At 45.8% G+C, this 13,726-nt stretch overlaps 1 protein-coding gene across 1 annotated transcript; it reads left to right on the top strand.

Annotated features, from left to right (window-relative positions):
• Positions 1-452: 452 nt before the first annotated feature.
• Positions 453-3,042, top strand: LOC119284189 (chaperone protein ClpB1-like). The gene is made up of 5 exons (XM_037563418.1): positions 453-1,308; positions 1,427-1,578; positions 1,691-2,031; positions 2,130-2,400; positions 2,478-3,042. Exons 1-5 carry the CDS (start codon positions 453-455, stop codon positions 2,850-2,852), a joined length of 1,995 nt encoding a protein of 664 aa, XP_037419315.1. The 3' UTR covers positions 2,853-3,042.
• Positions 3,043-13,726: the final 10,684 nt, after the last annotated feature.

The following is a 13,726-nucleotide window of genomic DNA, read 5'->3' as shown; positions in this document are numbered from 1 at the left end:
TATCAGTTTTATGAAGGAAGGAACGAACGCCAAAAAAAAACGAAGCAACGAAACGCGCAGGTGCGAACGAGGAAAGGAGCGAGCGTGCTAGCTGGGCCGGCCCACGCTAGGCTGCAGCGAGCGCCCGGTAAGAGAACCGGCGCATAAGGCGCTCAAGAGGAGGTCTCACCCTTCGCACCTCTCCATGGCGGCGCGCCGAACCTAACCGCGCAACCGCTTGCTGCGCCGGCCGCCCCTAATCCCCTTTCTCCGCCGCCACCGTTGCCTCGCGCCAGCCCCAGCCCCAATAGGCACCAGAGGTGCACTCGGATTTCCTCTCCTGGCCGAGCCGACGGCGACTCGGTGAGCTCTACTCCCTCCAAATCGGAGACGGAAGGCCCTGCCCAGCGCAGCCTACATATATATGCACCCCACAACCTCTTGCCATATCGATCGAATCGAGCCTTGGAACAATGTCGTCGTGGTCAGGCCTCGCCTTCGTCGTAGCCTCCGCCGTCACGGGCAGTGCCGTGACGCTGGCGGCGTCGGTGTTCTACGACCTCTACTTCCAGCGCTCGTACGCCTTCGACATCATGCCCCCGGATCTGTCCCCTGGGAGCCGGTACATCTACACCCGCGCCCAGAACAATGACAAGGCTGAGCGGGCCATCACCACGTGCAGTGTCCTCAGCGCCTTGGACGCCGGCAGGGCTGATCCGGTCGTTGGCCGCGACGACGAGATCGACCGCGTCGTCTGTATCCTGTGCCGCCGCACCAAGAACTGTGCGGCGCTTGTCGGTGCTGCGGGGGTCGGTAAGACGGCCATCGTTGAGGGCCTCGCCCAACGCATCGCCGCCGGGAACGTCCCGGACGTGCTGGCAGGAGCGCGCATCCTGGAGCTCGACATGGGGGCGGTTGTCGCCGGGACACGCTGGCGTGGCATGTTCGAGGAGCGCTTGAAAGACGCCATCAAGCATGCGGAGGAGGCGGGAGGCAAGGTGATCCTCTTCATTGATGAGTTGCACATGATTGTTGGCGCCGGCGATAAAGGAGGCCCCATGGACGCCGCCAATATCCTCAAGCCAGCATTAGCCCGCGGCCGCATCCGTTGTGTGGGTGCTACCACTTGCGAAGAGTACCACAGGTATATCCAAACGGACGCTGCACTTGAGCGCCGGTTCCAAAAGGTTGTCGTCGAGGAGCCAAGCGTGCAGGGCACCATCACCATCCTAAAAGGGCTGAAACAGCGGTACCAAGAGCACCATGGCTTGAAAATCCAGGACGATGCTCTCGTTGCTGCAGCACAGCTCGCCGCCCGTTATATTACTGGTTCGTAACTCGTCTTCAAAAAGATAAAAATATAATTCATTTTACTACTGTGTTAGTTGCAACTTGTTAATCAGTGTATGTATCTTGAAAGCGATTGATTGATTTTGTGTGTTCTCAGGTCGCCAGTTTCCTGACAAGGCGATTGATTTGATTGACGAGGCATGCTCTACTGCAAAGGTGCATTTTGACAAGCAGAAAGTGGAGAATAATATGATTAGCTCCATATTTGCACCGAAGGAGTTAACAGTTGGCCCAGATCATATCGCACAGGTAAATCATAATCATATGTGTGAATAGTTTCTGTTTTTTTTTTTTGAGGGGGTGAATAGTTTCTGTTGTTATCAATAGTATGTACCTTTCATATTTCAAATGTTATTTGAAGGTTGTCAGTCGATGCACTAGAATCCCTCTCACCACACTTGGTCAAGAGGAGAAGGAGAAGTTAGTCCACCTAGCAGAAAAATTGCATGAGCGAGTCGTCGGTCAGGATGAAGCGGTCAATTTGGTTGCGCAAGCGGTGCTACGTTCTAGGGTTGGTTTTGGTCGATCTAGCCGACCGATAGGTTCATTCCTCTTTTTGGGACCGCTTGGTGTTGGAAAAACAGAACTAGCAAAAGCTCTCGCCGAGAGGATATTTGACAATGAGAAGACGTTGATCCGCTTTGATATGTCGGAATATGCTGAGAGTGGGTCTGTGTCGCGCCTCATTGGGGGACCTCGAAGGTTTGATTCTCCCACGCTTCTTGGCTTCCTGCACATGTTTAATTCCTTCTTGTCACACTCTATTTCCATATCTCACTAATTCATTTGACTTTCTAAAGCTATGAAGAAGGTGGACAACTTACCGAGAAAGTCAAGAGGTGCCCATACAGTGTTGTCCTTTTTGACCAGGTGGATAAGGCAGATCCCTCAATATTCAAGGTTTTTAGCCAACTCCTTGATGATGGTATGCTGACTGATGGCAAAGGACACGTCGTAGATTTTAAAAACACTATCATCATTATGACCTCAACTCTAGGAGCAGAGCAGCTAACAACAAGAATGGGCATAGAAAACACAGTCAAAGCTGGACGAGGTCTTCTTATGGAGCAGGTCTGTAAATCTCAGAGTGCCCTTTTTAAAACTCTTAATGGATGCCCGCTAATTGCCATATGCATTTGTTCTTGCAGGTTCAGAAACGCTTGAAGCCTGAACTTATTGACAGACTGAGTGAGGTTGTGATATTTGAGCCGCTTTCACACGACGAACTGAAGGAAATAGTGAAAATCCAGATGAAGGATGTCATTGCCACAGTAGCTAACAAAGGTGTCTCTCTATTTATAACTGATGCCGCGCTGGACGTCATTTGGTCGGAATCATACCACCTGGTAAATGGCGCAAGGCCCATGAGGAGATGGGTGGAGAAGAATGTGACGACAGTTCTTTCAAACATGCTGGTCAATGGAGAAGCTTGTGAAGGCTCGAGGATCTTCATCGATGCTGCAGATGCTAACAGGGGGCTGAGGTACCATGTACTGAAGAAGCAGGCGAGCACAGACCCATAAAGCCAGCGATGAGTTCTGCCATGGTCACTCCATAGCAGCATCTGACAAAAACAGTGGATGTATATAGACTGTTAGTGACTTATGATGGGTATTTAGCTTTTTGTAACAAGATGTATACACATATACAAATATATCCAGGTTGATCAAGGTTATTGAGCTACTATTGCAGTAAGTGTGAGTTTTGCCATGGTCAGTCCATGATCTGTGTGTAGTAGACATACACAAATTTATCCAGGTTGATCAAGGCTACTCAGTACATTGTCACATTTAGTTAGTTGCATTTACTATATTTCTTACTTGCTTATTTAAACTGTCCACCTTTCGGGGGTTGTCGTAAGCAAGGCCAAGAGGATTTTTTTAGGACTATTGTATCGGCTTTTATGTATGCGCACAATAAAGTGTTTCTGCGCTGGCACTATTTTAGGACCGCAAATACTAATAGTGTAACAGATGATACTTTTTTTTGTGTGTGTGTAATCTATGGTACCTGCCTGCTGATTGTAATTTCATACATCAACAGGAGTGAAGCAAGCACTGATATTATTGTCGGATAAAACAGACTTGGCCAATCTTGGAAACGGTCTTCAGAGCTTGGCATGACTCTTTCGTGCTGTGGGATCTCCTCCGTCTCCAAAGAATTGTATAGCTGACAATTGCCTTGTTGTTTTAAGTTAATGCTGGATTGTGTCAGTCTTGTTGTGTCTCCCCATGCATCACCATGGAGAATTATGTTGTACATCAATGCCTACTTCAGGCAGTGCTAATTTATCATATATATTGTCTTCCCGAAAGCTATGCATTGTTCGCAGTAGCCTTATTTTAGCTAGTTAATCTTAGCTGCATGTTTTCATAGGTTGATTATTTGTGTGAGATTAGTGTTAGTAATTATGAAGGCTAATCTTGTACAGGAAGAAGCATTCTCCAGCTTAGATTTACCAATATTATGTCTTATGAAGATTTTTTTGCGCCTGTAGGTTTTCTATCATCTCCACTGGCGGTACAACGTCAAGCCTGGAAGCAGCTGGAGTGAATGTTACAAAAGTTGGAACAGATTACTCATTTTCCTGGAATGGTATGGCTTAATTTACTGTTTAGCTGGTGCAGCATTTCTTAAAATGGTTTTATTGTAAGCATTGTTTATCATAGTCAATAAAGTACCAAATTTGTTGTAGATGATATAAATTTCGTTTCATGAAATGTTTTTGTAGCATACTATCGTCGATATAATTGGCAAGTATGGTGCTGATTTGTGTAAAAGGTGCATGTGGATCTCATATGATAATCATTTTTTATTTCTGAATCTCTTCTCCTTGAAGTCTCTTGATTTCTCATAATCACTACTAGGGAAAACCCTAGTATAGGCGCGGGTTTAGACGCTATCAGTAGCGCGTAAGGCTGCAAACGAATCAAGTTGGAGCGAGTTGGTCTAGGCTTAACTCAACTCATATTATAATTCAAGTGAGCTCAAACTGTGCAAAGCTCAAGATCGAGTTGTAGAAAGTGGCTCGTTCTCAGCTTGTCACGATCTCGAGTCGATCTTGAGCTAGTTTCGAGCTTAATGAGATGATTCTTAAAATTATTTCAAGGCAAATTTTAAAGTAAGATAGGCCACAACAGAAAAAAAAAGTTATATAAAATGTGACTTGTTCTTTCCCAACTTCAGACCAGTATTTAACAACAAGAGATTCTGGATAGAAGTAAACGAAGGTGTGTCTGCTCTCAAACTTTGGCCGAATCACCAAGACATTGAACACACGGTTGGCCACATGTCATATTGAGGCTAAATTTTCTCCATGATTAATTTCCATGTTTGCTAGTACGGAAAATGAAGAAAAAAAGCATACAATATATATATATATATATATATATATATATATATATATATATATATATATATATATGGCAATGAATGATCCAAATTCTTCGTAATAGACATGAAGATTATTTAATATACTTATATGATATTGAGTTATCGAGCTAAAATTGAGCGAGCCAATACTGGCCCAAGATCAGCTTGTTTTTCCATCGAGCTACATAAAATGCTCATACTCACCTCATTTGTTTTCGAGTCGATCTCGACTCAAGCTAAAATACGAGTCGATCTTGAGCAGCTCATGAGCCTCGATCTTTTCTTGCAGCCCTAGTAGCATGGGGGGCCCGCGCTACTGCTATGGCGCTACAACTAACTTTTAGCAGTAGCGCGCTTTTTACCCAGCGCTGCTGCTACCTATACATATCAGTAGCGCGTTAACCATCACTACTGCTAATTTTCTATGGTGTGGTTGCATCACCCATGCTACTGCTAAACAAGCGCTGCTGCTACTCCATTACCCCTCGCTGCTGCTAAGATTTTCTCTATTATGTTTCTTCTGTTGTATTTGTATTTTTTACAGGTTTTATACAATTACAACATACACATAATTGAAACTATATGAAAAAAGAATGTCTCGTCATCATCATCATCATCGAAGTGGTACAACATATTCTCATCATATCATCATCATCATCATCCAACGCAAATGATGTTGATCTCATCATCATCTTGAAATAGCGATACAAGTTGTCACATGTCTACTACATGGTCATCGCATACACATGTTTCATCATCTATCTAAACTATAATATAGAAGAGAAGAGCGATGACGATGAGAAGAGCGGGATTACGTAATACTTCTTGAGGCGCCGGTTCTGAATCCTCTCTTGCGCTAGTGTGAACCTCAAGTAACTAGTTTCAGCTTCCCTTCTGCTATCAAACCCTTTCTGGCTTCCGCCCGGAAAGCGGTACACTTGGGCCTGGCACTTTGGCCACTTGTCGTACACTCCCGAAACATGCCCTATGTACACGGCATACCACTTCTTCACCATCGATGATCTATGTACCTGTTAGAGAAGCATCGTCATCGCACGAATTCAATAATAATATGCAACATAATATACTTGAGCAACACTTGGAGAAAGAGTTAGCAAATAGAAGCAAATATTAGCTACAATAATATGCAACATACATAATATACTTGAGCAACATGAGTAGAAAGAGTTTACTTTTTAACTATTGTTATCTTTCAGGAGACGTAGCAGTATCCATAGAAACTTAATGAATAGTTAAATTTCATGATGTCAGTGAAACCCAGGATGACAAGGTGCCATCCTGCAGTTATCTCACACTGATTCTTAGTGAACTGATATGTGGTGCAAGGACATAGCTGCAATGTCAACATAGATGCTTTCTAGAAATTATCATTGGGCTACAGAAACTTTGTACCGGTTAATTATTTTATTTAAACAGTTTGTCCCGATTCTCTACAAGACCCTACTGTACTTGATATATTTATCATGGTTTGTAAAGGAGTCCACAGATCGTCTTTGCTATGTTGATAATGCAGATTCTGAATCAGAAAAGGTTGGTAGCCCAGCAAAGCTTGCGAAGGTAGTTTGGCAATTTTTTTACTGGGTGATCCTTCAGTTAAGCCAGCTAATGCAATAAGGACTATCTTATTTAGTGAAGATAGAGACCATTGAAGTGGTTTAGGAGGATTAAACCCCACCCGTTCTTTCTCACCTCCTATCTCTACATTCATCCATTATTCCATTTTCATTTTTCTTGCTGCCTCGGTAATCACCAGCCCTTCTATTCGCAACTTGACCCTCCTTCTCCAATTTAGAGTAAATTGCAGAAAACCACCAGTTTGAGGGCTACGTTAGCAGAAATCACTACGTTACAGTTTCTTGGCAAAAAACACCACCTCTCTCGTAAACAATTTGCACATACCATTGATCGGCGGATCGGGCACTGATAAGTGGGTAAATATGACAGGTGGGGCCGGTTTTTGCCGACATGGCATTGTCAGCTGGTCGGACAACCATTAGAAGGCGTTAGACTCTGCTGTTCGTTTTGTTTCCTCTTCTCCCCCCATTTCGCCCATCTTCTTCCCCCGTTTCCCCCTTCTTCTCCCTTGTACCCGCTCGTGCAAACCTAGCGGCGCACCGTCCCCGCTCCCATCGCAGACATGACTACGTTGAAATCGAGCGATGCTGGCGGCGGTGCCCCGCCGTCCACTGGCGAGATGCGGGAGCTCGCACCCTACGAAGGCGATGGCAGAAGAAGAGGACGAGGACCCACAGTACTCGGCGGAATTCCGGGCGGCCAGAGCTTTCGCCGCGGCGGTGAAGGCAAATCCAGTTGGAAGCCAGCACATTGCTTCATCTTTCGGCGGCATCTAGTGAGATCCCAATCCCATTCCCCTCCCCTATCACATTCCCCTTCCGTTGCTAGGGTTAGGGTTAATGTAGTTGTTAGGTTATCTGTTATATTGATTGCGCCCCTAATTCTATTGAACTTATCCATCCTTGATCAGAGCGTCTACTTACGATCCTTCGCTTTATAAATCATAATTCCTTAGCAAATTGAGCTCTAAGTTATTCAGTTGTTTCTATAATCCAATGTCTTTGCCTTGCTTCTTCCTCGGGTTGTGTGCCGATACTCACCCCAGATCCTTTGATGGATTTTATCTCACAATGTCCTTCATATTCAATAACCTTGAGCCTTTCCTAGGATATATATAATGCCTTTGGTAAATTGTATCCTTTGCTTTGTCAACCGTGCTCTACTTTTGAGCTTGTGTTATTTACTCCTGAAGTTCGTGCTATATGTTCTAAGAAGCCCCGATGGCTTGAACCTATGCCTTCCTTAATATGTGTGAACTCGAAAGTTTTCACGAGTCATACTCTTCTGGTATTTTACCAAGATAAAATTTCAACACTACAACTTCATCGAACGCGAGAAGTAAATGAAAGGTTATGCGTTGGAGAAGTGGGAGTCGACCTTGAACTTTGTGTTCATGCCCATAGACACGATGTAGATCTTCTCATCGAAGCTTCTTTCAAAATTAATTATTCCCTTGGTATAAGTTCATCTTATATCTGGGATGTGGCCTTTTTCAATCGTGGTTTCGACCATGTTCTTCTTTAAATACCATTTCTCGTGCAAGTTTAACCACTTGTCTTCTGCAGAGCAATACCCTAGTCCAACCTCTACTTTGATCTGTCGTCGAGTATTACCCCCTGGTATCTCGAGATTATCATGGAACTGCATAACCTCTTATGACTTCTTCATAAAGTACTACATTCTCACGGATTCCAAATTTTCACGGGCTTTGAGTTATTAAACACTCAAAGACACCGATAACTGAACCGAGTCCGCACTACGGTTCAACAACTCTTCAGTAATCTTCTTTAAGTACGAGTTTGTACCCGATCATGTCATTCCTAGCCTGCTCTGCTATACCTATTCGTGTTGATTTTAACTGTGCTACCTGGTCCTTCTTCCCGGAGCACAAAATTTTCGACGGTGAGCTAAGCTTACGTCGATCTTCCTCGTCCTAGCAGTTCTCCATGAACAACAATCTTGATTTCAAGTTTGTGTCCTACCCATGGTTCCAATAACCTTCCGCTACCTCATTCCTTTGACTTGATGTCGTCGCTGATTGATTACATCTTAATGAAATCTCTCGACAAATGTGTCGTGATCATCATCAACCTTATGAGCTCTTCCAGGATATCAATTGAGTTCATGATGAGAAATACCATCCTTGCCCTTGATGATCTGTGTTATCATCGACCACTTTATTGCTTTCCCACCAACACAAGCTTGTTCGTGTTTGGTGTTATACCTTGAGTTCCTTGCTATCCAGTAATTGTTCTTCTTTACCTTGGAACATTAACATCTCTTATGTCCTCAATTTTGTGAGAATTTCACTACCTCTGGAGAATTCTTGATACAAGTGATACTTATCACCATCACCATTCTTTTCCTGGTCACCATGTTATTTCTAACCACCGACAAATGGACTGTGATGTGTAATTCCAAAACTTCTAGCAACCTTATTGCTTTGAAGTTAATGGTCGGCCGTTCATTCTTAGACAATTGATTATTGAATCACCATTCCGACGTTGGTTATGCAACCGAGCCCATATTTCAGGTGCACCTTTCAACCAATGTTTAATTGTGTATGTTTCCCTCGAGCATACATCATTATACCATTTGATCTGACTAATGTTATCTCCTTGTTCACTTAACTATGGAAATCCATCTTTTGGGAATCTCAATGAATTGTCGATGAATCCCTCAGCCACCTCCTAACCCTCTCCTTGATTTAATGATGAACTCTTGTTTCGAAACTTGCTTCCATGGTTCATTTCCCGAGAATCTTACGATGTCTTCTCGTCAATTTGTGTCGCACCTTTTCTTCTCGGGCATCCTGAGTCTGAGGTATCCTGACACCAATCAAATCTGAATCTCGGTCAGATATGATGGTTGGAACATATTTCCAAGAGTTATAACGTTGGTCTTTATATGACCCGGTAAGGTGGTGTCATACCTAGCCCACCTGGCCGGAGGCCCTATTGTTATAGTTCCCTTTTAGCAATGTTATCCATTCCTCCATGAGGACAATATAAGACTTATTCTATAAGTTGTTCCTGATGGATCCTTTGTGTTTCCAAAGTCTGATCTTCACCTGATGACCATGTCAATGCTATCTTGAAGCATGTCGGTTGTACTCTGATTTTCAACAAGAACGTTTGAAGCCCAATGCTAAATGTTTCCTGCTCAATTATCCAAACACCGTTGTATGGATAACATCATGAAATTTCTCTCCGCTCACCTAGAGGATTTTCTACATAATATCCTGTCATGGATATCATGCTCCGCTTGTCCTTGGGAAGGATATACCCCTGAAATATGTGTTTAAACACATTTTCCCTTCCATTGTTTTGTTTAGTCTGATAAACATAATTTCCTTTCCATTGTTTTGTTTAACCTTTCTGTGATCAATATGGCTAAGCAGAAATATTCTCCTGCTTATGTAAACACCTCGGTGTACAATTCTGTCAGCAAGACCCTGTTACTATTGTTGATGACATTCCGGTATCCACCGATGGACGAGAACTTTGCCTATTGGTCCGCCTCGTTCAACGAGCAGGAAAATGGTTCTCTTCGTCCCTTGCCCTTGGTACCGACATTGTTGCCGACATAACTGACAGGCTATCCTCTGACATGCCTTGCTTACATGATTGTGCAAGACATCACTCCCTTCCTACTTTTAACCCACATGGTGGGCCCATAACCCACAGGTCCCAGGATTGAAACCTGACCCTGCTGTACCCCCCCCCCCCTTTTCGGAAGTCAATACTCACGCTTGGCTTCGTGTGTAATTCAGGAGCCACCTTCCTAGTGATCTGTTCCGATATCAGATGCAATACTTAATCTTGATGCTTTGAACCCCTTTCACACTCTTTTTCAGGCATCGAACGATTGTCTATCCGCTAGGAACTCCTTGTTGTACCTTCTTACTTTGCTCTCGATATATTCTTAAGTTTTAGTTCGAGAGTTACTTTCCACCACCTTCCCTATTGTTATCTACCGGCTAAGCAACCTTGTACAGGCCCGTTCTTCCGAAGTTACCCCTTATCATTTTCGTAAGTACGATGGAGTTCCTGAAGGAAGGACGACAACCTCATCATGATGTATTGATGCATAGGAATGAAAACATCAACGCTATGGATCTACCACTTCGAGAAGAGCGACCAAGACCGAGAAGATTCGTTAAAATTTCATAACCAACTCCATTCCCCCTTACTCCCGCTCCTAAATCTCGGGACGAGATTTCTTGTAGTCGAGGAGAATTGTGACCCCCGGATATTTAAGCTACAGTGAACCTCTGCTAATGATGACACGTCACCTCGATTACTGTTACTAATCTCGCGTTAGTTCGAAACTGGTTCGAATTCAAATTCAAAATTAAGCAAACAATAAAAGTTTTCAAATATTAAAACTAAAATGTTCTGAGTGAGACAATTAATCCCTAGCTAATAATGGTGGAGAAACCACACCTTTATAAAATGTTTAAGTACTATAAGATGAATAAAATAGCAGTAAAAACAATTATTTAAATACCTTCTGTAATTAATAAAATGTCAAACTAATTTATTGAGGACTAGGCTTTTTATGACTATGGGCTAAGTTGAAATACTAATTTAAATGCTGCGTGTATATTTTACTAAAACTAAAATAATAGGAAGCAAAACTGAAACAGAAAAAGTAGAAGAAGTATAAAAGGAAAATAGTAAAACAATAAGGAAAAGAAAGCCCTCCCTCGGGGCCAACCAGCCCAGCTGGCTACTCCAGTCGGCCCAGCTGGACCGGCCCACCCCACCTCACCTACTAACCCCCTGGAGACACCGAACCCTAGCCCAACTACCCCACTCCCCCACGTCTCTCTCTCGTTCTCCCCCACCCGCGCTGGATCTGGATCGAGCCCGATCCCCTCCCCCTCACTGCTCGTTCTAGATCGGAGCACGGAACCGACGTCGCCGTCCACGATCGCAGGAGCCACCCCCTCGTCTACCTCCACCTCGTTGGACGCCTCTACATCATCTCGTCCCCGCCGCCCGAAGCTCCTCTGCCCCGACCCGACCCCGTCGCCCGTCGTCGTCGGACCACCTCCGTCGCCCGCTTCCTCGTCCTCCTCCCCGTCGGTCTCATCAGGCCTCGTCGTCCCCTTCCCTCCTCGCACGTGAGGACCCCTTCTCCTTCCCTCCTCTGCTCTCGCTTCCGCACGGTCCCCACCCTCGTCGCCGCTCGCCCGTGGCCACCACGCCCGGGGCACATCCGAACCCGCGGTCGCCGCGCCCCCATTAGTCCCGCGCCGCGTCTCGCTGCCGTCGTCGCCCCGTTCCCCTCTGCGCGGGCGCTCGCACTCACAGCGTGTCGACCATGCCCGTCCATCGCGGCGCCCGCCACGTTCCCTGGCCGCGCTCGCGGGCCTCTCGCCGCGTCCGGCCGTGCCAGTTGTCGCGCGTGCTCGCCCCACCGCGACCCAGTGCACGCCCGCTCACACCACCGCACCTCGCTGTGCCGCCCCGCTCCGGTCACTATCGTCGGCGCCGGGCCATGCGCCGGCCCCGTTGACCCGCTAGCCACAGCGCCCTGTCGGGAGGGCTGGCACCCGAGAACCGCCACCCGCGACCCGTTAAGGCCCCTGTCTGAATGACAAGTGGGACCCGCCCTAGAAAATGATCAAAAAAAGTAATAATAAAAAGAATTAAAATTAATTAATTAATTAAGCTGCTTGATTAACTTAACTCTAGTTAACTGCTAGTTAACTAATTAAACTATAATTAGGTAAATCAGAGAATGACAGGGGGCCCCACCCCTGTTGACCAGTCAAGCTTTGACCGGTCAACTAGGTCCCCCTTGGCCCACCTGTCAGCCTCTGGGTACACATCTGTGTACACAGAGCTTGGTACTTGTAGCATTTTAGCTTCTATTTTGAATTAAAATAAATTCAAAAAGTCATTTAAAACCTTGAAAATTAATAGAAAATAAATCATAGCTCGGATGGACAAACTTTGTACATGAAAGTTGCTCAGAACGACGAGGCGAATCCGGATATTCAGCCCATTCGTCCGCCACACGTCCCTAGCATAGTGAACCTGCAACATTTCACCTTCGGTTCATCTGTTCGGAAACACGGAACACCGGGGATACTTTTCCGGATGTTTCCCCCCTTCACCGGTATCACCTCATACCGCGTTAGAACACGTCAAGCTCTGCTTGTTGTTCTGTTATGCACTTGCTTGCTATGTATTTACTATTTCTCCCCCTCTTCTCTCCGGTAGACCCCGTGACGATGCTGATGCCCCTGTGGTCGACTACGTCACCGACGACCCCTCCTTCTTGTCTAAGCAACCAGGCAAGCCCCCCCCTTGATCACTAGATATCGCCTATTCTTCTCTATACTGCTTGCATTAGAGTAGTGTAGCATGTTACTGCTTTCAGTTAATCCTATACTGCTGCATAGCCTGTCCTTGCTACTACTGTTGTTACCTTTACCTGCTATCCTACTGCTTAGTATAGGATGCTAGTGTTCCATCAGTGGCCCTACACTCTTGTCCGTCTGCCATGCTATACTACTTGGCTGTGATCACTTCGGGAGGTGATCACGGGCATATACTATATACTTTACACGATTACATTACCTGTGATACTGTTCGGAGATGGGGGTTGAAAGGACAAGTGGCTCCATCCCGGTAGAGGTGGGCCTGGGTTCCCGACGGCCCCCGACTGTTACTTTGTGGCGGAGCGACAGGGCAGGTTGAGACCACCTAGGAGAGAGGTGGGCCTGGCCCTGGTCGGCGTTCGCGGATACATAACACGCTTAACGAGAGCTTGGTATTTGATCTGAGTCTGGCTACTGGCCTATACGCACTAACCAACTACGTGGGAAAGTTATGGGCACTCGACGTTGTGGTATCAGCCAAAGCCTTCGTGACGTCAGCGACTGAGCGGCGCGCGCCGGATTGGACTGGAACGCCTGCTAGGCTAGGTCTGCTTCCGGCCGCGTTCGCAATGTGCAGGTGTGCTAAGGGCGATGGGCCCAGACCCCTGTGCGCTTAGGTTTAGACCGGCGTGCTGACCTGTGCAGGGGGAATCCATCACCGGTGGCCATCTTCATCATCCTGGCGCTCTCCATGACGAGGAGGGAGTAGTTCACCCTCGGGGCTAAGGGTATGTACCAGTAGCTATGTGTTTGATCTCTCTCTCTCGTGTTCTTGACTCGGCACGATCTTGATGTATCGCGAGCTTTGCTATTATAGTTGGATCTTATGATGTTTCTCCCCCTCCACTCTCTTGTGATGAATTGAGTTTTCCTCTTGAAGTTATCTTGTCGGATTGAGTCTTTAATGATTTGAGAACACTTGATGTATGTCTTGCCGTGCTTATCTGTCGTGACAATGGGATATCACGTGATCCACTTGATGTATGTTTTGGTGATCAACTTGCGGGTTCCGCCCATGAACCTATGCATAAGGGT

Source organism: Triticum dicoccoides, chromosome 4A (assembly GCF_002162155.2).
Source record: "Triticum dicoccoides isolate Atlit2015 ecotype Zavitan chromosome 4A, WEW_v2.0, whole genome shotgun sequence".
NCBI lineage: Eukaryota > Viridiplantae > Streptophyta > Magnoliopsida > Poales > Poaceae > Triticum > Triticum dicoccoides.
This window is presented reverse-complemented; position numbering and strand designations above follow the sequence as displayed.